Raw genomic sequence first — 27,740 nt, 5'->3', positions numbered from 1 at the left:
TTATATGAAAAAGGCTTTTTTCTCCTCTAACCTTTCTGAAGTCAATGCTTTAATTCTGGATCAGTCAATGTCAAATTTCACCTTTCCTTAACTTGACATTCTTCTACTTGTCCTGATTGTATCTGGAGAATTCTCTGGTAGCTACTGGTTCTTTCCTCCAGATTGATATTTCAACTAAAATCTCTGATGTTGTAACTTAGTGTTTTGAAAGGATCTCCTCTCAGAGGAAAACATTCTGCCCCTATTTTATGTAGGCAGGAGAGTGACCTTTTTTTTTTCCCTGAAGGTAGCCCTAGTTTGACTTGTACATTATTAAAGGAAACAAACTTTTAAATGGGTGAGACTCACCAAGTGCAGAAAGGCTCTTTTTGGTGTCCAACTGAGTAGTTTAAGTAGCATCATCAGAAGCACCTAATACACCCTCCGGATTTTGTCCTAAATTACTTCTTGCTACAAAACAGCATGTGTATTTCACCTTAATTACTAGTTGGAGGTTTGGAAATCTCTTACAGCATGAAGAAATCTCCAAAGTTGAAATGCTTATTGCTGTTTCTCTTCAGTGGGTAACTGACCCAGAAATAAATGTGAAGGAAAGCTGAGAAAACAGGCTTATGGTAAGTATTCTATATTTTATATTTTTGATTCTTCCAGATGTTTCTCTTTCTTTTTAAAATTTTTGATGTAATGATTCTGAGTTAACATGCTTGATTTGAGTCTTCCACTTTTACCTTAATATATCTTTAGTTCTGTTTCTGAGAAGACAGGTAAGCAAGTAGATGGGGACTTAATCCTTCTGACATTTTGCCCTTTTAATCATCCTTGTTGAGAACATATTTCTCATTCATTCTTCTATAAACATTTTTGATTGTAAAAGTCTTCATTTTATTATTTAAAATTATTTCCATTAGAAATCTATTTTCTCTCCTCCTATCCTATCTTCCCACACACAGAGGGGAAAAAAAGAAAACCCTTTTAACAAATATGAATAGTCAAATATAACACATTCTGCCATTGGTCATGTTAAAAAAAAAAAAACTTTCTTCTCCTGAAGTCTATCACCTTTGTCTAAATATGAGTAGTGTGCTTCATCTCTGATCCTCAAAGACAAGTAGGTGGTATAGGGGGTACAGTACTAATAATATATAATAATAACATGTATCTCCCAGAGTTGTTGTGAAAATAAAATAGTATTTGTTGTGTGAGAGAGAGAGAAGAGGTGGGTAAGGGAAGAAGGGAGAGAGAGAAGGAAGGAGAGACATTATATGCAACTCAGCAAATGTTTATTGAATTTGGGTGATTATTCACCAACCCCTTTATGATTGGAAATTGGTTCTGGGCTTAAATATTGTCATCAAGGCATCTTGAAATGGTGAGTGCCACCATAGAAAAGCCAAGAGCATTTTATGCTGGCTATATTATTTATTCATCTTTAGCTATGTGTGACACATAATTTTGTTTTGTAACTTTCTTGTAGAATCTCAAACATGACCTAGAAACAAAGCTAAATCTCTGCATTCTAAAACTGAGCCTCTTGGGAAATTACAAAGAATCTCTTAATAAAGAGTTCATTAAAGTGGTAGGGAATTTGAAGAGATTCAAGCACAAATATCACTGTGTCAAGAAAGAATTACATTTCAGGTAATGTTTGTTTGTTTTTGTTTGAGAAATCCATACTTCATATGTATAATTAATTTATAAGTCTGTGACATGGCCTTTTTTTTAAGTCTGTGATATGGCCCTTTTTTTTTTGGTTGTTTGGGTTTTGAAAATGTGACTTGTACTCATAAAGCCTTTTACTTGCTAGATATGACATGCTATGTTATATAATTAACTTATAAGTTCTAATATGTGAGCAATAAATGTCTGGATCTATAGAGACTATAATATTCTTTCACAATAAGAATTTTAGAATCATAGAATATAATTTTTAGACTTAAAAGGAATAACAAATATCGCAGATCCATAAATTGGACTTGGAGTAACACTGGAGGTCATCTTGTCCAACATTCTCATTTTACAGATAAAGAAACTGAGATCCAGACAAATGCTCAAAGAAATTACATTTTAATGAGGGAAACAACATCTATATTAATTGATGAATAAAAGATAAATACAGAGAGAGAGATGGAAGGATATAAAAAGGAAGGTACATTTGAGGGACTTGGAAAGGCCTCCTGTAGGATGATATTTGGAGTAAGTCTTAAGAGAAGCAAGAGATTCCCAGAGTCAGAAATTAAGAGAGAGAGCATTTTATGCACGGAGGACAGCCACTGCAAAAATGCAGAGGCTAGAAATAGGAAGTATTAGGTATGAGGAACAGCAAGTAAGGCAATATGGCTGAAAGTAGAGTGGATGGAGAGGAGTCATAGATTAAAGGACTAGAAAGAAAGGAAGCTCATTTTTATAATATAAGGCTTTCTGTAAACTGTATTAAAGAAACTGCTAGAGGAGAAAGCCTTTTCTTTTCCTATAGTAGTAGGGTTCATTGCAAACAAGGCTTCTTGGAAGTAAGACACGCTATTGGACTTGGGGTTTTTATACCCTAGATGACTGGGATGCCATGTAAAAGTTCAAAACTTCATCCCCTCAATGAACAAGTCTTAAGAACAGCTCCTCTGCCTTTAAAGAAATATTAATCCGTGCATATGCTGGGATTCTAATAGATGTTGCTCATAACACAACAGATCTTAGTTTATCTATAAAACTTGGATGGTTAAAAGAAGATTAGAATCTGTCTCTTATAGCTCTGGTAGGTTATGTGTGTATTATTGTACATATGTTCTACTCAAACATTTATGAAGAACCTATTATATAGAAAACATCATTTAAGAAGCTGGGAATACAAAGACAAAATGAAATATAAATCATATGGTCACGGAGCTTGTATTCTTTTGGAGAGTATAATATACAAATAAGTAAGTAAATAATCTTTAGGAGAAAGAGTTAGCATTTACAACTAGGAAAACCAGGAAAGCTTTCCTCACCTGAAGTAAGCCTTAAATGAAGTGAGTGAAAGATTCTGAAAGGCAGAGATTAAAAAAAAAAAGAATATATCCCAGGATAGTTTCTGTAAAATTATGGATGTGCAAAGTAGATTATTAAACTCAGGAAACATCAAATAGTCCCATTTTGCTTGAAAATAAATGTGTGAAGTGCAATGTAAAATAAGTCTAGAAGGGTAGGATGATAGAATCCACTTATTTCCAGCTGCAAGAGATATTAGAAGTCATCTAATACAATCTCCTCTTTTTAAAGATGAGGAAATTTAGGCCCCAAAAAATCAAAAGCAGAGACAGAATTTAAATTCAGCTCTTCTGGCTGTCATACAGCATGGAGCCAGATCATATATGGCTTTGAAAGACCAATATGAGAACTGTATATGTTAATCCAATGGCAATAATAAAGTTCTTCTGAACTTAAATGTATATAAAACTCAAAATTATATGAAAAAAGCAGCCAGAAGCATAGAAAGAGATAACTCAAGAAAAAACAATAACTTTTTCACTCAGAGATGAGTGACTGAGAATATCAAAAAGAGTATGTAAGACTGAATCTTCTATTTTCCTTAACAAGCAAAGAATCCAGACTTCCTCATAGAAGTGGGTGGTGTTGTGGGTATGTCACTTCCTTAGAGAGGTACCATCCCCCTCTGCTAGGTTATCATTATTCCCCTTTCAAGAAATTAAGAACAGTTAAGAGAGAAGTACAGGCAAAACTGTGCGCAATTAGAAATCATCCAAGAATACAGATCTTCTGTTACATTTGATATGAGGAAGTGTGGTATAATGGAAATACTTGAAGAAACCTGAATTTGAATCCTGTTTCTGCTCCTGATTAGATGTATATTGCTGGGCAAGTCCATAAAACACTGAGATTCACTTTCACGATGGAAAATTTGGCATTAATACTTGAGCTTTCTTTCAGTTGAGGATTATGAGAAAAGCTCTTGGCAAACCAAAATTAATACATTAGTGACATTATCTGACAACAAATGAATCTATCTTAATGTATTAAGCTTAATTGCAAAAGTTACATCATTAAACATATTGATTTCATATCCTTCTGAGTGTGGTTCTATGTTAAATAGAGCCATCCCTTCTCTTACCTGTAACTAGGTAACACATCAAACAGAGGTCTGGATTTAGGCGTAGGAAGACTTAAATTTAAATATGGCTTTAAACACTTACTAACTATAGCCCTAGGCAACTCACTTAATCTCAATTTCTATAAAGCAGGGATAATAATAGTACCTACTTCCCAAAATTGTTATGAGAATCAAATTATCTACACATATACACACATAGAACAGATATAATTACTCATTACCTTCCTTTTTCCTTCTCTCCTTATTTCCTTCTTTTATTAAAAGATTGACCAAAAGAAAATCAGAACCTAAAAATTCCTTAAAAGTTCATTTCTAAGTCTCAAACAGATGTGTTTAAAAGTTCTAATTTCTAAAGAAGCACATTTTAGTTATGACGATCTTTATTTTATCTCAGAGAAAATATCAAAAACAAACAAGAATACAAGAGATTTATGGTAGCTCACCAACAGGAGATACAGTTCTCCTTCCTTTTCTGGGGAGTGCCCTTTCACAAAAACAGGAAAGTACTTCCAGTTTTAAATATACTATCCTAAGGGTTTAGACTCTTTGGAAGGGAAACTTCCATAATAGAGAAGAAAAATGAGCATATTCTTCCATATACCCCATTTGTGGAATTCGTAAGTTTTAGTTTAAGAATGTGTATATTTCATGGACTCAAATTCTATGAGGGAGTCATAACAAAAGGGATAGCAAATTCCCAATAACAAAATTCAGAAAGCACAAGAGAAACAATTTCACTGAGGAGGAAAAATGGAAGTTGTTTAGAGAAACTAATGTGAATGAGCAGGGAACTCATAAACCAAGAGGGATTTTAAAAAGAAAATTACAGCAAATGGAAACAGGAATAGGTAACAAATTATGACTATAAATATGTGACATAGTACTGCTCTGAATGAGCTGAGATAAGTGATGGAAGCAAAGAACATCAAAAAGATTTTAGGTTTTCTAACTACTTTGAGAGAAAGAAGATCAAGGAAAGGATAGATTGCTTTTGGGGCAGGTTGAAGCAGTAGTAATTGATAATAAAAAGAGGCAGAGCTATTCCATTTTTATTTTGCTTCTATTTGCTTTGTCAGATGGTGCAATTCTCAAATAGTAAAAGACTGAAAAAAATAGTTAACAGGGAGTTGATAGCCAATATAAGAAAAGATACAATAAGAGAGACTATTTGCCCTAAATCAAGTCACCCAACCCAAATGAATTATATCAGATACTAAAAGTAGTAGACCTTTTGCCAGTAATCATCATTTGAAAAACTGTGGAGACTATTTCCCTAATGGAGAAGAAAAAAGATGCAATGAGACTAGCAAGGGGCAACTATCCTGATTTTTTAAGGGGAGAGGAGAGATCTGATAGATCTCTAGAAAGAAACTAAAAAGCTTAACTTTGATTCCTGAGATAATTCTAGAATGGTTCATTAAAGAACTAGAAAAAGATTGTTTCTCTTTAAAAACAAATAAAATATTTATCCTTCTCCAGATCCATAATAATGTTCAGTCTAATCCCATTCTCCTTGACCTTACACATATTCATAAAAATAGTTCTACAATCATATCTAATATTCTGCCAGTTCTCCAAACATGCAATTCATCTGATACAGGCAATTTAAATGCAGAGCAGTTAGATGCTCTTTTATTATACTTTGAGTATCAACTTACTGTTGAGGTGATTTTGATTAAATTCATAATAAAAAATCATTTTATTTAAATAGGTAATGATTATGAAGTACAACATAGATTCATCAGGAATAAGTCATAACAGATTAGCCATATTTTCTAATGATTGATTGGCATTTTTTTCCCTTATATTTCTTTTAGATTTGTAAAGGAATCTGTAGATTTATGTAGATATATACACAAATATGTAAAACCATACTATGCATACTTCTACTTATCAATTTTTTCTCTGGAAGTAGATAACATCTTCTTTCATAGATCTTTTTTAGTTAACTTGAATATTTATAATATTCAGAATGGCTTAATATTCTGTTATTCAGAGTAACCAAACAGTTACTCATCAAACAGAATTTTTCTTATTGTATATATGTTTATTTCACTCTTCATTATATCCTTCAAATCTTTCCATGTTTTTCTAATATCAACATGCTGCTCATTGTTTTTTACAGCGTCATAGTAGTTCCTCACAAAATTTCATAGATAGTCTGCCTAGATTTTAACAAAGAATTTAATAATAATCTGGCATTATTTATTCTTTTGGGTAAACAAGGAGAGATGTGGGTTAGAAGAAGATGTTTCATGGATTTATAACTTTGGATGGCTAAACTCACAGTAGTCAATGATAGTTTATTGTGAGTGTGAAAGGTTTTCATGGAATAATTGTAGGGATTCATGCTTAGTGCTGGATAACTTAATAGTTTTATCAATGATACAGGGCTGGTAGGAAAAGCTAGAACTGTGGCTGGCAGAGGCAGACTCCAAATAAATAATGAGACAATAGAGCATTGGGAGTTGAGTCCATTAAGGTGAAATTTAGCAGGAATAAATGCAAAATCTGACACAATTCAAGAAATCAATGTCGTTAAATATAAGATGATGGGGGAGACATGATCAGAGAGAAGTTTAAAAAAGAGATCTAGGGATTTTTTGAGTAGTTAGAAAATTTGAGAGTAGAATCTGATGTGGCAGTATCCTTGGGTTGCCATAAAGGAATACCTTGTGAGAATAAAGACGTATAGTCTCTTTGTACTTTGCCCTGGTCAGACCACATCTGGACTTCTCCATTCAGATCTGAGGAACAAAGTACAGGAATTAATTAGGAGGAAAACACCCAGAAAATGGCAACCAGAAAGAAAGACTAGAAAACAATCATTTATTGGGTACTTACTTTGTGCCAGACACCGTGCTAAATGTTTTGCTAATGGTATCTCATTTGATTTTCACAATAGCCTTACAAAGTAGATGATGTTATTATCCCCATTTTAAGTTAAGGAAACTGAGGCAGACAGAGAGATTAAGTGACATGCCTAGGGTCACACATCTGGGAATTTTCTGAAGCTGGATTTGAACTCTCACCTTCCTGAGTCCAGGCCCAGAACTTTCCTCATATCCTGACCTCAATGGCTTAAAAACCTTGAGATTATGCCTTATTGAAGGAACCAAGGATATTTAATCTGGAGAAGGGACTGTGGGGGAAGATCTTAGCTATATTTAAGTATTTGTATACTATCCTATGAAAATAGGATTAGATATGTTCTGTTTGGTTCCAGACAACAGATCCAGGAAAAAATGGATGGAAGTTTAAAAAAATTCTTGAGACTAGATATCACAAAAGGTCTCTTAACAATCTGAACTATTCCTAAGTATACTGGACTATTTCAGAAGATAGTGTGTCTCTGAAAGTCTTCAAGCAGAGACTGGATGTCTGCTTAGGGATATATTACAGTGGAGATTCCTTTTGACTTACAGGTCAAGTCAAGTCACCATGCCCTTATTAAGTGCCTATTATTCAATAGCCAGCTTGAAAATTATGGAGTTGCTAGATAAATAGTCCTTTAGCATTCCAGTAAGTTCTACTTCCATCTTGATGGAAATATATAAGCTTGTGGACTTCAGTACTATCCTAAATCTTTGTATTCCTCTGTAAAGGGAACAAACTTGACATCGCTAGAGAAGTAAGACTCTGTGGCCCTGGGAACTGGGTTTTGGGTTTTGGTCTGTTTCAGATGTTCTTTTCAGTTCTGGGCACAGGCAGTCCTAAATCTGCAGCATAAGCCAGGGTAACCTTGGAGTTCGGATTGTGGGAGGAATGTTGCTGCCTGAGAAGCCAGGGTGTCACGAGGCATTGTATAAATGACTGTAGTAATAAAATTTTGTTTTGTTTATTAGCTTGATTTTTTGAATTTGGTTTTGTTTTCGCTCTCTTTCTGCTCCTTCAGCTCCTCATATGTTGGATTTTCCCTCCAGTAACTCTGCATAATCCTTTGGAAGGCTGGTTTCCCTGCTACTCAGTCACATTTCCTCTATGTGACTACTACCTTTCAATTTGAGAGGTTATGCCATTGCTTCTCTGAGGGTGAATTTAGAAAATGGGTCCAGGAATACTCCTTCTGTGTACAGGAGTCCAGGTTATATGGCTCCATTTTCTCTTGGGGCCGGATAGTTAAGAGATGTTTATCTGTTTTCTCCCTTTTTCCCTTCTTTCCTCAAGACCCAAAAGAAGTTGTCTTCTCTTGACCTTTATCCCCATTTCTTTCTCTTTAGCTGTCGGGTTTGAATATCTCTGGAACTTAGGAGAGAGGCAATAAAACAACACTAAAGGGTTTTGAGCATAGAAATAACAGGATTATATCTCTGCATAAGAAAGATGCCTGGAATAGTTTGAAAGATAGACTGGAAAAGGAAAAAATTAAAGCAGGAATTATTTCAGGATGGTATTGTACTAGTTCAGGTGATTCATAATGGTCTGTACTGTGGTAGCCGTGCTTACTGAGTGCAAAGCCCTCAAGAAAATTCTGAGGGAGATACAATAAATGATATAATCCCTCCTCAAGGAGTTTATAGCTTAGAAAAGAAATGAAAATAGTTATATAAATAATTACAATATCAAATAGAACATAATATGGATAAATGGCATATAAGAGAGATATAAACAAATAAGCTATGAACTCCAAGCTATGGAAATCATGGAAGGCTTCAAGTAAGAAGTACATTGGAAATAGGATTTGGATTCCAGGCATGTGTAATATTGTAAGAAAGATATACAGGGAAGTATGGGAAAGTGTTCTAGAAGCAATGATGAATAAATAGGTTATGGATCTGGAGCATAAGTTAAGTGGCAGAGGTGTAGACAGATTATGGAAGGCTTGAATGGCAGGTTGAAATGTCTGGAGTCTATAGGAAATGAGGAACTTCGAGGATTTTTGAGCAAGGCAATGATATTATTTGAGCTATGCATTAGGAATATTGAATTGTAAGTCTTCAGAGAATGAAGAGGGAATGGAAAAGAAAGAGAAGGTAAAAGATTGGTTTAAAAAAAACTATGAGATAAACACTTATTAATATAAGTATGGAAAAAATCTGTGGTAGGAAAGTGCATTAATGTTCCCTTACAGTTCAAAATTTTCTAATTGAACTAGCTTCTCTTAGAAAATAAAACCTTTTTTTTAAAGAAAAGAGGTTTAGACATGTGATATTATTTTTATTAGAAACTACATACACACACACAATTCAGGTCAACAACTCATTTGTAACTTCTAATCTTAAAAATGTAGCCTAAGACTCTAATAGTTAGGTTGACTATTATTTTCATAAGATTAATATGTATTAAAGTTAGGACTTGAACTCAAGTTTTTCTAATTCCCAAACTCCCTTCCATACATTGTGTCATGTAACTCAAAAGATAAATGATACATTTACTAGCTTTTATATTCCAATTAGATTTTAAAGTTCCAGTGGAGATCCTATGAATTTGAAAGAAGCTGGTATTATTACTGGGGCAATATACAAAAAAAAAAAAATAAGTCTGTGGTGTCATCATATGCAAAGATGAAGCTACTGACCCACTGTCAGTACTAATAGTTTTGTACTGTTTCCATAACTTTCTGCTTTTCTTTGGAACCAGAGTTGTTTTCAGGCAGCCTCTGTGAAAATGTCAACAAATTATTGCATTAGCTCCTCAATTTAGATTAGTTTACCATATTATCTTTAAAAAAATGTAGCCCAAAGGATATGAGATAAATATATTTCTGGGGATTGAGAGAGAATATAACCCAATGGTAGCATGATAGATGTCTTGAAGAGGAAAAAGCATACTAAAAAAGAAGTGGTGATGTCAGTTTTATATTTGTTTCAGATAAATCTACTGAGCAGTCTCCCATATTTGCAAGATGGTTAACTGGATTAAATTCTTGGAAAGGGAGATCATGAAAAAACAAAGATGCCTATATTCTCAGTCTTATTGTAGTGTTATTCAAAAGATGGTCCCTGTTCTCAAGGAGCTTGCAGTCTGAGAAATAGTTTGTAGCAAAAATAAATAAAATGGGTCATCAACTGCCATTTCTGCCTGAATTACATTATCTTAAAAAAATGGAGCCCAAAGGATATGAGATAAATATATTTCTGGGGATTGAGAGAGAATATAACCCAATGGTAGCATGATAGATGTCTTGAAGAGGAAAAAGCATACTAAAAAAGAAGTGGTGATGTCAGTTTTATATTTGTTTCAGATAAATCTACTGAGCAGTCTCCCATATTTGCAAGATGGTTAACTGGATTAAATTCTTGGAAAGGGAGATCATGAAAAAACAAAGATGCCTATATTCTCATTCTTATTGTAGTGTTATTCAAAAGATGGTCCCTGTTCTCAAGGAGCTTGCAGTCTGAGAAATAGTTTGTAGCAAAAATAAATAAAATGGGTCATCAACTGCCATTTCTGCTTGAATTACAAAATGTGTGTATCTTTTTAATTTGTCCCCTAATTTATGAAGAACTATACTGAATTTGAGTATATCAGAATTCTCCAGGTGTGTGACATTTGAAAAGTCACTGACAGCTTGTGGTTTGCACTTTCCCACCCCCCACTCCCTTCCAGAGAGAAACAGTTAGAAGCTATTAAAAGGTCACAAGAAGATGCACTAAACAAGGGAGACACACTTAGGAAGCAGCTACAAGAAGCTATCAAACGACTGGAGAATGCTGAGCAGCAGGTAAAGGGGGATCTGACTAATTTACCCACAGGCTCTCACTGGTATGATGAGGCGAAAATGGAGGAAGAGAAAAAAAAAAAGAAACCTAAAGGGGAACTGCTCAGCTCAGACCCCAGTTCTCTTGCTCTAAACAGAGGAAGTAAAAAGAGGAGTTGTAAAAGAGGTGGTGTTAACAGCCTACCCTGCTGATGAAAGAGGCAATTTGGCACATACAGACTTCTACCGTTGCAGAAATAGCTCAAGCGTACCAAACCCATGCAAATACAGAATTGCAGAAGTTCAGCAGGAGCTTATCACCCCTAAGAAGGAAAACAAATTTTGAGTTTTGTGTGCAGGAAAGAGATCAGATTGACAGCCAATTGCTTTCAGAGTTTGCTGCTTTGTTAAAATTCAGTGTTCCCACTACATGTCCAGCCTAAGGATCAAGGACAGATCCTCCATGTCGCCAAGGAAAACATTGAGTCTTTGCAGTGCAAGCTGGAAGAAGCTGTTTCTGAAAAACAAGATTTCCAAGCATTAAATATCACTTTATCGAATGCTTGCCACATAGTTGGACTGAAGAGAAAGAAACTGAAATGTAAGCTCTACTTAATCATTTTGTTGGATACTTAAATATAACGTAAAGCTGGGTTGTGGGTGGAAAACTTGCTTTCTAGTTCATACTGCTATTATTATCAGAACTGGTGACAAAGATTGACCCTGTGGTCTAGGCCTTTGGGGGTTTTTCGAATGGCTGTTTAGTCTGTGTCACCCTGACAACAAAACTGGCTCTTCTGCACTTTCATTAGGGTCTGGACCTTTCAGTAGTTCTAATTCTTAAAAACAAAATTCCTCTAAGAGCAAATGGAGGAAATAAAAAAATAAATAAAATCTGTATAGTCTAGCTTGGTAATTTTTGGTAAATTTTGGTGAGTTGGTTAGAGCCCAGAGAATAAGACTTCTTCAAATTGATGTTTAACCCATGCAGTGGGAGGAAACAATGTCATATAATTGTTTTAAATCTCTCTATGATAGCTAGCACTCTATGAGTATTCATTAAGTATACAGGAAAAGAAAACAGTCCAACAACTTTAATAAAGCATCTCTTACTTTAAAGTTTGATTTTTTTTAAAAAAAAAAAAAGATGTTTTTCAAATTTTGCTTACATTTATGACTGTTTACTAACAAAACTTTGTAGACAGTTGTTTAATATTATTTTAAAGTTGAAGAATTTCATCTAAAATTAATTGAAGTTAAAGGTCAGCTAGTAGGTGAAGTGTAAACTTCATTTGTTTTGTATTTGCTGTAGCCTTCTTGCCTTCTTTTGAGAGAGATGTTTGGGAAAATTGAGAACTAATATTCTGCTCTAAAATATCAGATTTGACAACCTACAAAGCACTCAAAACTTATCAGCTCTCCTTAAATTCAGCTGCAAAGTTTGTTTTATTTGAAACTGTCAGATAACATGCAGATTTGCTACAAAAAAGTCTTTTTCCCCCTTGTAAAAATAAGTGGTGAGGAGAAGATTTCACATTGTTTGTAATTGCCCAAGCATGGCAAGCTGCATTACGGGCATACCAAATTTAGCTTATATAACTGCTTCTTAATTCATTAGCCTTTTTAAAAGTTTTATTGTTGTGTTTTGTTTTTACATTTCAAATATTTACAGATTACACTTCCTAATGTGGTCTTTTAATCTACTTAGTAGCTCAAGATGTGTACAAATAAGAAAATAATAATAATCAGATTAACATAAAATTGAGTGGTAAATTATGAGTTCTTATCTCTCTCTATGATTTCCCTTTATATGTTTTAGGCATGTAAGTGTTTGTCTGCTTTGAAGGAAAGGAATACCCACAGTGATGAGGCCTTAGAATATATCTAAGTATATCTCAAGTGGGCTTGTTTTTAAATAGCCTCAAATACTTTCTTGGTATATGTATTCATCTCCATTTCTTTCCTGGAGATTCCATAACATCCTTCAAAGAGCTAACTTAGTAAAGTATTCAAACTGGATTTTTAAAAATTACCTATTACATTTTTAGTTAGAAGAGAAATTAGTCTGGAAACAATGGAACTTTACTGTGCTTTCAATAATTTTTCCCTAGTATGGCTAGTATTCTCACATAGTAAGTATTTAATAAATGTTTATTTCCTACCTTCCTTTTTTGTTTTTTATCCCCAGATCTACTGAAATGTATTAATAATTTAATAAGTGTTTGTTGAATTTAATTCCATATCAGAGAAGAAAGAATGTTAACTTTAGAAGGAGAAAGTCTGAGGTCAAATATTGGTTCTGCCACTCACTTTGTGAGGTTGGGCAAATCAATTAACCTCTCTTAGACTCAATTCTCATAGGTAAAGTGACACAGTTGGCCTGGATAATCTCGAAGGTCCCTTCTAGTATATGACCTAGATTTCTATGATATTCTACAATCGCCACCCATAATAAATTTTGGGTTAAAATTTGGGTTAAAAAAGTTTGGGTTAAAAGCAGATTAAATCCTGCTTTTTATACCATTTGTCAAAGAAGCTTCTTCTCTATTATGACATTTCAAAAATGGATCTCATTATAAGTTTAATAAAGTTAATAATGGGTCCTCAATAAAGATCTTCAAAACCCATTTCCACTTCTAACTTCCCCATTTCTCTTGAGGGTACCACCAGCCTTACAGTCAAACTCAGATCTTTGGAATTATTATAAAAATAATTATATTTATTTATATAAAATTTTATTGCTATATTTCACAAGGAAGAGAGACAAGCACATTTGCTTATCTCTTTTTTAAAGGGATCAGGCTTGATCAATGAATTTTCATTATTACTTTTTTCAGTCAGTAAGCATTTATTTTCTCTCCCTCCAACTATGATCCCCAAACTTATATGATTGAATAAAATGAAAAAGAAAACAAAAACCTTTATAACAAGTATGCATAATCAAATAAAATAAATTCTAGTTCTAACCATGTACAAAACTTCTTGACACATGATGCATCTTGAATCTGTGACTTCTCTATCAGGAGGTAAGTAGTATGATTCATCATCAGTTCTTTGAAATTGAGGTTGGTCACTACACTGATCACAATTTGTAAATCTTTCAAAGTTTATCTTTGTAATGTTGTTATTGTTAATATTTTTGTATCATTTGTTCTCTTAGTTCTGCATCATTTCATACAAATCTTCTCAGGTTTCTCTGAAGTCAACCCTTTCACAAATTCATACAACATACTAACATGCTATTGCATTTTGCTCAACACTGGTGATACAAAAAAAAGCAAAATTCTGCTCTAAAGGAGCTTCCAGTTGAATGAGGGAAACCCCATAGAAATAATTGTGGGCAAACAAGTTATGTACAAGATCAATTGAAGATAATTGACAGAAGGAAGGCACTAACATTAAAAAGGATCAAAAAAAGCTTCCTCTAAACCTAGAGGTTTAGCAGGGACCGAAAGGAAACCAAGGAAACCTAGAGGCAGATGAGGATGGAGTAGATCCCAGGCTTAGGGGACAGCCCCTGAAAATGCCCAGAACTGGAAGAGGAAATTTTTCTGACATTGAACACATGCTGTACTTTCCTGGCTACTTGTGTTTTTCCCCTACCCTGGAATGCCTTCTTCCCTATTTCTGTGTGTCAAAAAAAAAACAATCCATCCTATTTTCTATTTTTATTGTTGTTAATATTTTTCCTCTTTAATAAGAAGTTTGGCAAAATTTTATCCTTTTTGTTTGAATACCAGCCCAACTTCTTTTCTGATCATATATAGCTGATATTCTTTATATTACTCCTGTCCTGTTCTTCTTTGGTAATATATTATAGCCTACTCATGCCCTCTGTGTGTCAATTTGGCATTAGAGTATAAAAAGTCTAATAAAGAGAGCAATTTGAAGAATTACTTATAGAATAAGCCTGGGAATATCATACCGCTTCCTAATAAGATCAATAATCATTCAAAGGAGGTCATCATAGATTCAAAAGTCTGAATATGCATAATAATAATAATTGCCATTGGTGCTATTTATAATAGCCAAAATTTAAATTAAAAAAAAGAAATTTTAAACCTTATATTTTAAGGTTCATCTTACATATTCCCTCCTTTTTGAAACTATTCTGGGATTCTTCCTGAATACCATTCCTCCTCCCCTGAACCCATATTTGTATTATTTATATTGTAATGTATGTTATTCTGGTACCCACTGCTTAAAAGCCTGAATGTTGTATTTCATTCTACCTGAACATTCTCTAATATCCCAGTGCAATCTGGGGATGTTCTCTCAATTGTAGGAGTCCCCTTTACTGAAGTTCCATTTAACCAACCAACAATCAAGTTAGCTAGGGGAATATTTATTTCAAAAGCATAGCAAAACCAAATATATTCACATTTTTCCCACCACTTAAGGGAACATAATTTCCTAGTCCTATTCCCTATCACTTCCATCTCTGGGGAATTAGGTTAACAGTTTAATTCAGCTCCTATATAGCCTAGTTCTACCAAGTTCCAAGTCCAAAACTATTCTTGAGTTCCTGTGCCAGGCACTCAACCATTCAGGGTGTTAGAGCCTTTCTTTAACCTTAATTCCAAGTTCTGGGATTCTGTCACCTGTGGCTAGAATGGAAAATGACCAGAGCAAATCTCACAGTCACAGGGACTAAAAAGGGGATGGAGGACAAGACAATCCTTTGCCCCATGATTTATGGTATCATCATGGATGAAAAAGACTCTCTGGAAACAACTGTATAGAAGGAGCATCTTGTAGTTTTAGAGATGCAGCTTATTAACTCTGTAATTGTGTGAAGATTTGATAAGAGGGAATAAAAGAAGGAAGGAGTCTGTTAATTGATACTAGGCATGATATAGAATTCACTGAAAAAAAACAGAACAAATAGGGCCTCATTATCTAACTTAACAAAGAAAGATTGATATTCACTGGAATACTCTTTTAAAATGCAATTTATTTTTAATAACAATAAACCCTTAAAACAGCTTTGTAACTATTTACATTTAAATATATGAATTTCTACTCATAAAATATAAAACATTTTAAATTCCTTCCAAGTCTCTATCAATAAACTTATTCATGTTTTTTTTTTCATCCATTCCAATGTGTGTGTTTTATGTGCTTTACACAAGCTAATGAAGAATGAAACGAGCAGAACTAGGGGAAAAAATTGTACAACACTATAAAAACAAACTTCAAAAGCTAAAATAATTATGATCAGTTGTATGACCATTCATGTCCCAGAAGATATCCAATGATGAAATATCTATTACAGAGAGATAATTGATTTCAGATATAGCATAAGACATAAATTTTTTTTGTTTATAACCAATGAGACAACTTGTTTTGTTTATATATGATTTTGTTAAAATAAATTTATTTTTTCTTTTCAGTTGAGTGGAGAGAAGTAGAAAGGGAAAATAAATTTGTTTTACTTTTTTTAAATGAAGAAATATAAGATGGAGTTACAGATGTGAAATATATACACTTGCAAATGAGGTCACTATATTACAAGTTTGACCCTTTACTTGTCACCAGATACTTCATATGAAGTGAGATCAATCTGTAAATTTTCAATGTAAAGAACAAAGCACATCAATAAAAAAGTGCTTTACACAATTATCTTATTTGATCTTACTATGTTCTACCTCACATATATTGTTTTAAAATATTTTTCTTTTCTTTAATTTTAAAATTATCTTTTTCTTTGGCCTCTCCCAGAGTCCACATCTCTTTTTTTTACAATTAAAAACAAATTTTTGCATCAAATGTATCCAAATATATGTTTTATTCTTGATTTTAATCTATTCCCTCTCTGTGGCATGGGGTAGAAGTTGCTTCACTAAGGCTCTAGAGTTCAAATCGGCAATCATTTTAAGTTTTTCATTATATAATATACCTTATTTGTTTATCATCATTGGGAAATGTGATATTCTATATATGTGAATTTCCCAGAAATTGATTTTTCTACTTTTATGTATCAAACTATTCTTACTTTTTAACTTTTAATAAAGATCTTTGTAAATTATGTTGCATACTTATCTCCATGTACTTTAACTTCTGAGTAATTTGAAATTTCTATAACTTGCTGAAATTCAGTGATGTATCTTTCAGAGCTATTGAGGTATAAGACTGCTTAATTGTTACACAAAGGACTTCCAGGTCTTTGTGCTTAATGAGTTTCAAGTTTCTGAAAAGAAAAACTTTTTTTTTTAATCTCTTCATTGTCATAGTGTCATCTGTCACTTTTAACTGTTGTCATTGTACTTATCTCTAACAACATTCCTTATATTTTTCCTCTCCTCCTTCCCTACCCCCTTCTAATTTTATTTACTTTTAATCTTCTTTGTGATCAATAACAAATTTGTTGGAATTATGTATAAGATAAAAGTAGTCAGGGATAGGTTTCTTTGAATAAAGCCTTTATATTTTCTGCTATGAATTCTGTGACAATATTTTGATTATTCAGACTACTTTTTTTTTTTCTGTCCCAAAAGTGAATGTAGCATGGTGGAAAAAACAGAGTCAAAAGACATGGCTCAAATCTAATTCATTACAGTAACTGTGTAATGAATAATCATTGGTATTCACTACTTTTTAAATCTAGGACAAATCATTTTATCTCTTTCAGAGTCAGTTTTCTGCCCATAAAATGTGAGACTTAAACTTCAGAAGTCCATTTGAGCTCTACATCAATAATCTGTGAAGCTCTTGGCGTCCCTTAGTTTCTTCGTCTGTAAAATGATAAAAATATACTACCTACCTCATTTTGTGAGGAAAGCACAGTGTTGTGCCCTGAATCATTGTGCTTGCTGAATAAGCAACCTCTGTATAAACAAGAAGCTATTATATAATTCAAATACTTCATTAGCTTTAGAAAACATTACTCTTTTCTAAAAAAAAAGAAAATTCCATTAACACTTATATGAATTGATATAAAGTGAAGTGAGCAGAACAAGGAGAACCCTGTTCATGGTAACAGCGATTTTGTTAAATGATCAACCATGAGTGACTTAGCTATTCTCAGCAATGCAATGATCTAAGACACTATGTAAGACATTTCTATAAAATGCTATCCACCTCCAAAGAAAAGAACTGACAGTGTCTAGATGCAGATTGAAACATACTTTTTAAAAAAAATTTATTTTTCTTAGGATTGGTTTGTTTTTGTCTGTGTTTTCTTTTGCAATATGGCTAATACAGAAATATGTTTTATGTAACTGCACACATATAATTTGTAGCAAGTTGCCTGTTTCCTCAAGAAGAGAGGAGGAAGAGAGAGAATTTTAGAACTCAAATTTTTAAAAATCAGTATTTAAAGTTATTTCTACACATAACTGGAAAAAATAAAATAAAAATAAGGGTTTTTGGTTTGTTTGTTTGTTTTTAGAACCAGTTCATTTATATGGAACAGAGAAAGTAGAAAGAGAGCAAGAGAGAGCACATGATATAACAGAGTTCTGGTCTCAGAGAGAGAAGGACCTGAGTTTAATTCTTGCATTGTCCACATACTGGCTATATAATTCATTCATTGTCCTTTCAAGCATGTCTCTAATTCTCAAAATTGCCAAACTGTACTAGTAGATAAATTGCTCTTACTAAGTATTTCCCTTAGCAATGACATCATAGGTCTGGTTAAAAACAAATGAGGATCTTAATTTTACATTGCGGAGAGTGATAAAAGCAGTCAAAATCCTAATTGTTCTTATTTCCTATCCCTATCTTGTTTGTTTTTTTTAAACATTTTTTAAAAGGCATTATCATATCTGAATGTTTTTCTCCAAAAAGTATTGTCTGGTTTCTGTTCTCTTCGCCTCTACTATCTAAAAATTTGAGTGGATCAATGACATTATGAAATGATTGGACACACAAGATAAATTATATTCATACTGAGATGATTGTAAGTATTTCTTTATAGCATCTTTTGACTCACAGAAAGAGAAGTTATTTAAAGAGCAACTCCATGGAATATCTTGTCAGGTACAAATTCTTTTGCTGGTGATGGCAACACATGACTATGATATCTTTTCACCAAGAGAAAATATCTGACTTGGTAAAGTTTTTAAAAATATCAATTTTAATAGATTTCAATATGTTGGAATCTTTACAAACTGTTTAGTCATTAGAGTTGAGATGTTTTGGGCCAGAACCTGAAACAAGGTACTAAGTAGAACTAATTGATACAATGCTTGTGTTTACACCTTTACTCGTTGGAATTCACAAGTATGGGAGATTCACAAAGTTAACTGTGTAACTTTGTGAATTCACACCTCCCTTGAAGCTCTTAGGGCCAGAGAGCACTAAGGGAGAAAACCCATAATCTCTCTCTCTCTCTCTCTCTCTCTCTCTCTCTCTCTCTCTCTCTCTCTCTCTCTCTCTCTCTCTCTCTCTTCTCTCTCTCTCTTGCTCTCTCTTGCTCTCGCTCTCTCTCGCTCTCTTGCTCTCTCATCCCACAATTCCTCTCTTTCATATATAAGAGACAGCAGAGGCTCTTGGAGAGGGATTCATTCCATTTTCCACTTGGCTGGTGGCAGAAGAGAGTTCAGCTGAATTAGATTGGAGAGGAGCACGCTAGGCCAGACACAGAGCACTTTGGGAGAGCCAGAAGCCTTCTCTCGGAGGCAAGAAAGATTCATTACAACTTTTACCTTGGTGCTGACTGGAGACAGAGGCAAAAGCAAAGGACAAAGTTACAAGAGCTCTTGGAACCAAGCAAAGAGAGAGGCCTCTAAGCTAACCGGGCTACATTGGAGACAATAAAAGATCTGAACTTTTATCATCTGGCTGCAATTTGGGGTAATTATTGATCTGAACTGATACTAAGGCTGCCTTCAGAAAACCTCTCCTGAGAAATCTGCTTTCTCCCAGAGAGAAGTATTATTTTACAGAAGAAAAAGAACACCACATTTTGGCACCCAAACAGGGACTGACAGACCCTCAGTGGATTTCAGTGGAAAAGCTCCAATCCTGATTCCAGTGGAAAAGCCTCTGATCTTGATCTGATCCAGTGGAAAAGTCTCCTCGACCCAGAAATTAGGGTGAGTACAACAAAGAAATTTTGTTAAAAGAGAAAGTAGAATTTCAGCTAAGATGGGACAGATATTTAGAAAACAGTCTGTTTCTGTACAAGTAAAATGTTTAGAGAGCATTGTCAAAGTTATGGAAAGCCAAGGTTTGATTGTAATTTTGCAGCAGATCACTGAACTTTTACAAACTGTAAAGCACATATGTCCTTGTTTCTCTATGGAAAAGGAATTGGATCTAAATGAGTGGAAATTGGTAGGAGGGGATCTTTGTCAATTCTATAATAAAAATGGGCCTAACTCAATTTCCAAAGACATACTTAATACATATAATTTAATACAACTGGCTTTAGGAAATTTTATAAGTATTAAAATAAGGAAAAAGAAGAAACAGCAGCAGGGAGAGGTGCCAACTATACTAGGTGAAAAGGATCAAGAATAAGATAACAATGGAGTTAAGTACAATTCTGAGTATGATACTTTACAGCAGGAGGAATTAGATCATTCCACATCTCATGACCCTCCCCCCTCAATTAGCCCTTCATAAGTGAAGGAAGAAGGGGGAGGAAGAGAGGCAGAAACACAGTCAGCTTCTCCTGTAAAGCAGAATATGACAAGATTAGAAGAGGCATTGATTAAAGCAAAAAATAAAGAAGATATATCTGATTTTCTAACTGCATATCCTGTGATTGAAAAGCTTGACTCTTCAGGTCAAAAAGAGAGAAAATATACTCCTTTTAATTTGGAAAAAATTAAAGATTTGAAAAAAGATTGCACTCTTTATAGGGCTACATCCTCTTATGTTGTTACTAGATAATTTGTCTTATGAAATCTTAACCCCAAATGACTGGAAATCCATATCCAGAACATGTCTAGAACTGGGACAAAATTTATTGTGGCTTTTGGAGTATCATGAATTATGTAGGATTCAAGCCCAATGCAACAGGCAAACAGGAGCTATTGGACAAATCACTTTTGACTAACTAGCTGGTGAAGGTAAGTATAAAGAGAATTCAGAACAGATTTATTATCCCATAACAGTGTATGAACAAATTTCTAAGGCTGCAATAAAAGCTTGGAATTCTCTCCTTGGACAGAAAGATGGAAATAAAGCTTTTACAAAAATAGAGCAAGGTCCCAATGAACCTTTTGCTGATTTTGTGGGACGTTTGCAAACAGCTGTAATAAGAAACATTGGAGACAATACAGCAACAGAAATAATGACTAGACATTTGGCTAAGGAAAATGCCAATGAGGTTTGCAAAAGAATTATATGGGGGCTAGACAAAGATGCTCCTTTAGAGGAGATCAAAAGATGCTGTGCCACAAATGCTTATTATACCCAAACTATGATGAATACGGAAAGACAAGGTCCTTCTTGGCAAAGGAATTCTAGAGAAACTCATCAATGTTTTCAGTGTAGAAAAGTTGGACATTTGAGAGCTCATTGTAGATATGAAGATTGAATGAGAAGACAGGGTGAGAGAATAAAACCCAAAACCCCATGTCCAAAATGCAACCGAGGCTTTCACTGGGCCTCTGAATATAGATTGACTCAGAGAAATGAGAGGCAGGACCCAGCTCCAAAGTGTCAATCAAAGGAGAGATGGGGCATGATAGCAGCTGAGTTTACACCCAGAGACTTTAGAAATTCAGGACTCTGATGTCATCAACCAACAGAAAAGCAATCAGGATTACAGTTGGGGAGAATACAGGCCTTTTAACCCAACAGAGCAGTGTCCAGTGCAAACAGTTCCAATGTAATTGCCAGATGATGAGGAGAAATCCCCAGAAGTGGTAAATAGAAGGGAATTAGGTTAACTGCTTGGGGAAGAGAGTTTGCTTGTACCTCTACAGATGGAGAAGGAATCAGATGGGTGTCAATGAGCCGCATTCGCCTTGTCCATCAGACAGAAACAGAAAAGCAGAAAAGCTTCAAAACAGATTTAAGAAACATCTAACATCGAAAGAGCATGTCTGACAATGAGACTGTTAAAAGAACTTTAAAATCTTCAGCTTTCAGTTCCTGAAAAACCAGCAACAATCATTGGATTCCCTGAAATGAAACAGAAAAAGAGAAAAACTTCAAAACAAAGGATATTTAAGAAACATCTGACACTGAAAGAGCATGGCTGACAAGGAGACTGTTAAAAAGAACTTTTAAAAATCTTCAGGAATCATTGGATTTCCTAACATAAGATGAGACTGTTTTAGTTCTTGAAAAAACAGCAAGAATCATTGGATTCCTTGAGATGAAACATTGTTGATGAGACTATTGCAGTACTTCAGAGCTTAGAGGAATTATTAGATTCCTGGCACATGAACTATTGGACAATGGATTCCTTATGGACTATTTCTAGGACTTATGGACATTTGTAAATTCTCAGGTTGATTCATGTTATTTGTTACATTACTACTAGCCTGTGTTATATTGCTATGTCCTTATGTAAATTATGTGTAATGCCTCCCATATTGATGGATTTATGTGTACCTGTTTCAAGTGAGCCCCTTCAGAAACCCGCTGATCTGATTTGACTTTTTATTTCCTTTGGTGTTTTTCATCTCCCTTCCTGAGGTGTCAGGGAGGGCGTGACCACCTTCTTTTTTATGGTGTTTTCACTCCTTTTTTGAGCAGTCAGGGAAGGCGTGATCACCTTTTTTTGGGGGGTTCTCACCTCTTTGAGAAGTCAGGGAGGTCATGACCACCTATGTTCTAAAACAAAAGAAAGCGAGAGATGTTGGAATCTTTACAAACTGTTAAGTCATTAGAGTTGAGATGTTTTGGGCCAGAACCTGAAACAAGGTACTAAGTAGAACTAATTGATACAATGCTTGTGTTCACACCTTTACTCATTGGAGTTCACACGTTTGGGAGATTTCAGGGTTTAGTATGAGGTATCTGAATTCACACCTCCCTTGAAGCTCTTAGGGCCAGAGAGCACTCTGGGGAGAAACTCATAATCCCTCCCTCTTGTATCCCACAATTCCTCTCTCTCATATATAAGAAACAGACAGAGGCTCTCGGAGAGAGAGTCATTCCATTTTCCACTTGGCTGGCTGGTGGCAGAAGAGAGTTCAGCTGAATTACATTGGAAAAGAGCATCCTGGGCCAGACACAGAGCACTCTGGGAGAGCCAGAAGCCTTCTCTCGGAGGCAAGAAAGATTCATTACAACTTTTACCTTGGTGCTGGCTGGAGGCAGAGGCAAAAGCAAAGGACAAAGCTGCAAGAGCTCTTAGAACCAAGGAGAGAGATAGGCCTCTAAGCTAACCAATCTATATCGCAGACAATAAAAGATTTGAACTTTTATCACCTGGCTGCAATTTGGGGTAATTATTGATCTGAACTGATACTAAGGCTGCCTCCAGAAAACCTCCCAGAGAAACCTGCTCTAGCCCAGAGAGAACCATCATATTATATATTTTAAAGAAGAAAAAGAACACCACATCAATATATTCCAATACATAAATATTAAAGCATTCTAGAATAGTGATCATTACTATTAATATGCTTCTTTGGATTTTGTTTTTGGATCATTTGAACAATAAGTAGAAAATTGAGAATCTGATTTTAAAATATAATATCTCTACAATAGAGGAATTTATTCTAACTCCTAAAGGGAAATATAGTATTATAGAAGCTTTAAGACTCTCCATTCTTCTGGGTGGTATTTACTTATACACTTATTTCTACTTAGATAGTCAGAGATTTAATTTTGAGAGTTTCTAAAAAAAGGTTTTGAGGTTTGCCAGTCACTAAATCCTAAGTTAACATTCAAAATCCTCCCAGCTTATACTTCCAGAGACCAAACTGTATGTTTCATCTTTTTGCATTCTTTGCTTTATTTTTTGTTTTTTTCTTTCATGATTTGTGAGACCATAGTGCAATAAAACAAAAGAAATATATTCTATTCCTTGTGTTAATAGGCTAAGAACAAGTTGTGGCATTGTAAGGTGAGGGTGATAGATTTCCATGTACTGGTCCCTGGAACATAATGTTTAAAAAAAAAATTCAAACTGGATAGATTGCTGAAATTCAATAAGAATGAAATTAATTAATGTGAGCTTGTTAATACTAATGCTTTCCCCTAGTTTATTGATGATCCCCAGTTTATCCCATATACATTTTGTATTTACATAGTTATTTACATTTTTTCTCCCTCATTTAAACTATGAGCTTCTTGAGAGTAGACTTGTGCCTTTCTTTGTAATCCCCAGCATTTAACAGGATGCTTACTACATTTTTTATTGCTGTTCAGTTGTTTTTCAGTCATCTCTGGTTCTGTGACCCCATTTGGCATTTTCTTAGTAAAGATACTGGAATGGTTTGCCATTTTCTTCTCCAGCTTATTTTATAGATGTGGAAGCTGAGTCAAACAGTGGTAAATGACCTGCCCAGTAACTTGCTCACACAGCTAATAAGTATCTGAGGTCAAATTTGAACTCAAGAAGGAGAGTCTTCCTGACTCCAGAACTGACACTTTTGGTGCTTAATAAATATTTGTTGATTTCTTGTGAACAACATGAGTATCAGAAATTGAAAATATCTGTGATCCTGTTGATATAGGAGCTCCCTTCACTAGTTCAGATCCTAATCCACTCATGTTTCCTCATCCTGTGTGATTCTTGACCATATTCTCCTATCAGTTATCCCAGATATCCATCAAATATTATGTATTTCCCAGCCTTCCTCCATTAAGAAAGTGTATACACACACACACACACACACACACACACACACACACATCAAGAAAATAAAATTGAATACTCCTCCTTTCAAAGTATCACTGTGACATTAAATAAAAAGATGATGAAATATAGACACCTGTAGTTCAAAATATGATTTAATTACCCTTCAGAAGTAATAACCAGATTATATACACTGTTATAGTAAGCATATATCATCTCTAAATCTCAAGGATTTACTCTTTCAGCTTTAACATTTTTGTGCCCTCAAAAGCCGTTCTTAGGAAGACCTCATTGTTAAAGCTATCTCAGATTCTTGACTTTGCCATATTGCCACATTGCACTTAGAATTGGATCTAGCAATGGGGAAGCAACAGTAGCGTATTCTATGTTCCAATATTAATTGCTGTCAACAGTGGGAGCTATATACTTAAGTCATCTTGGTGATTTTCATACTACTTCAATATTCTAATTTTTTCAACTCAATTTTTCTTTTTAACACAGAACTGTTTCAGTGAAAATTTGTCACATCATGATTCCTCATCCACCACAGATTTAATTCAAGAACCACTGAAAGAACAAACAGTAAGCAAAAATTTAGCTTATTGTCATTGTTTGGGTGCCACCTATAAACTAGATACTATGCCAAACCTAAACAAATTGTTTGACAGCCTTTTTGGGTATCATACTCTTTCTATTTGATTGAAAATATGATGTGATGATGAAAAGTGATAAATGTATTACTGTACCATAATTTTAAGAAATTCAAAGTATAAAGAACTTATAGGTATTGGTTAAATTCTTACAAGTCTCAAGATCATGGTATTGACTAACACTTCCAAAAAATGAGTGAATATTATAAAATAGTCCCTTATGTTATTTAAAGTGCTTCCCCTTACAACAGCCCTGGTATACAATACAGAGATTAGTATCACAATTTTATAAGTAAAATAACAGAGGCTCATCTGCACTGCACACAACCAGTAAATATAAAAAACAGAATTCAAATTCCGATGTCCTTTCTCAAGTTGAGTATTCTTCCCACTATGCCATACAGTCCCTATAGATAAATTCTCCTAAGATAAATTGTATTTTTTTAACTTTAGAAAAAAAATAAAACTTCTTGATTAAAACCATTTAGATGAACTCGTCTCCCTTCCCTTATTACATTTATAAGAAGCTTATTAAGAATTACTTGTTGGGCAAAGTACAAAGTGTTCTAGTAAAAGAGCTGAAAATTTCCTTCTGCTTTTAAACTGAAACATAAAAGATTTAACTATGTAAATGAAAGACATCTCAATCAACAAACATTTTGGTGCCTACTATTTGCCAGATACTGTTTTAATCAATTCAAATACAAATGAATAATAGTCCCTTATCTCAAGGAGTTAGATCAGACAGGAGAAACAACATATCTGTTGAATATACACAAAATGAATATAAGAAATTTTGAGAAAAAAGGCACTAATAGATGAAGGGACCAAGAAATACCTCCTATAGGAAGTACCCTGTGAGCTGTGACTCAAAGGAAAGTGAGCAATTTAAAAGGCAGAAGTCAGAAAGGAACACATTCAAGATATGGGAAACAACCAATCCAAGAGCAGAACAGGACCATAAGTGTGAGGAAGAGCAAGTAGAACAGTATAAGTGGACCATAGAGTATATAAATAAGATAAATGTGTAAGAAGACTAACTGGTAAGCAGGTGTTAAATCAAGGAATTGTATATCATCCTAAAGGTAACTAGGAGTTACTAGAATTTATTTGAGTAGAGAGAAAAAAAATAAAAAAATTTATTTGATAGAGACTTTAGTTTTAGAAAAATTACTTTGGCCACTGTGTGAATGATAGATGATAATAGGGAGTAATCTGAATTGCAATAATCCACTCAAGAGGTGGTGAAACTGAATTGGATTGGACTAAGGCGGTGAGAGAGAAGACTGAAGTGGTAGATAGGGTATGGTCTTGAATTCAAGAAGACCAGCGTTCAGTTCTGTTCTGAGACATTTAGCTAACAGTGCAACTTTGGATATGTCATATAACATCTCAGTTCTCAGTTTTCTCATCTGTAAATTAAGGATACCCTCTGAGCTCCCTCCCTGTCTCTATGATATTATTATCTGATGATACAGGTGAGAGAGGGTGGAAAGAGCAAGATGCCACAAGAATTGCCAACAAATTGGACATGTGGGAGAGTGAGAGGAAAGAGATGAGAATGATAATGAAGTTGTGAGCCTGAGTGACTGAATGTATGTTAGTGCCCTCAAAGTTAATGAAGAAATCTTGGGAGATAGGTGAGTTTAGAAGAAAAGGATAATGATTTTTTTTTCTCCCATTAGAGACCATCTTACCACAAGAAAGTTTCTGTTCATGAAGCAGGAATACATAAAATACCATTGAACTTGGAACTTGTAGACTGGTACACACCTCTTTTAGGTAAGCATGAATTGTGGTTACAGTCTGCCTAATTAGACATTGTCCAGGGCCGAAGGCATGGTAGTGGGTGTCTTCTAAAATAGGAGATAAAGTGTATGTGGGTTTGTATCCTTTGTAGTCATTCAAGTCATAAATATATTTAGATCTTATTATTCAGTTTATTTCAACAATCATTTATTAAGCATCTGTTCTAGACAAGGCATGATGCTAGGTGCCAATTATGCAAAAACAAATACAGATCTTCTCTTCAAGGGAGGCCTTTGCACTCACCATTTTCTTTGTCTCGAATATATTCTCTCCTCATCTCTGCTTCATAGAAGCATCCCTTTCTTCAAGGTGCAATTTAAGCACCAACCCCACATGAAGCCTTCCCTGTCTCAGACACCTCATTATCTTTGTGACTCTAGACTCCCTTTTGCCTCAGATTCTTCAAGTGGAAAATGGGGATAATATCACTTACCTTTCAGGATTTTGTGACAATCAAATGAAATATTTATAAGTTGCTTAGCACAGTTCTTAGAATATAGTAGTAAATACTTGTTTCCTTTCTTCCTTCTGATTTCCCACCCCCCAACAACTTGAGTCCTTCTTATCCCACTACTCTGTATTTTTTCTGCACACACACACACATACACACACATTTCAATATTGCCTTCTCCAGTGAAATGTAAACTCCTAGAGGATAAAAATTTTCATTTTTCTGTAACTAAGTCTCCAGTACCTAGGAACTAGTAGGCATGTAATATGTGATTGTTGATTGACTGATCAAGTAATTGTAAGTCCCTTCAATCAGCCTACTAAGGCTGATACATGAATAATGGGCATATGATAATATATAAGAGAAGATTGAGT

At 34.4% G+C, this 27,740-nt stretch overlaps 1 protein-coding gene across 1 annotated transcript in view; it reads left to right on the top strand.

Moving 5' to 3' along the window:
- Positions 1–27,740, top strand: part of IRAG2 (inositol 1,4,5-triphosphate receptor associated 2) — a 119,069-nt gene that overhangs the window by 42,052 nt on the left and 49,277 nt on the right. Inside the window, exons 12-20 of the mRNA XM_051962424.1 lie at positions 513–594; positions 745–764; positions 1,475–1,638; positions 10,655–10,937; positions 11,157–11,346; positions 12,565–12,568; positions 19,687–19,783; positions 24,958–25,038; positions 26,792–26,888. Of these exons, the coding sequence (XP_051818384.1) occupies positions 513–594; positions 745–764; positions 1,475–1,638; positions 10,655–10,937; positions 11,157–11,346; positions 12,565–12,568; positions 19,687–19,783; positions 24,958–25,038; positions 26,792–26,888 (1,018 nt within the window). The remainder of the gene's footprint in view (positions 1–512; positions 595–744; positions 765–1,474; positions 1,639–10,654; positions 10,938–11,156; positions 11,347–12,564; positions 12,569–19,686; positions 19,784–24,957; positions 25,039–26,791; positions 26,889–27,740) is intronic.

This window comes from Antechinus flavipes, chromosome 5 (genome assembly GCF_016432865.1).
Source record: "Antechinus flavipes isolate AdamAnt ecotype Samford, QLD, Australia chromosome 5, AdamAnt_v2, whole genome shotgun sequence".
Taxonomy (NCBI): Eukaryota; Metazoa; Chordata; class Mammalia; order Dasyuromorphia; family Dasyuridae; genus Antechinus; species Antechinus flavipes.
Note: the sequence above shows the minus strand (reverse complement) of the source record. Positions and strands in the feature narration are given on the sequence as shown.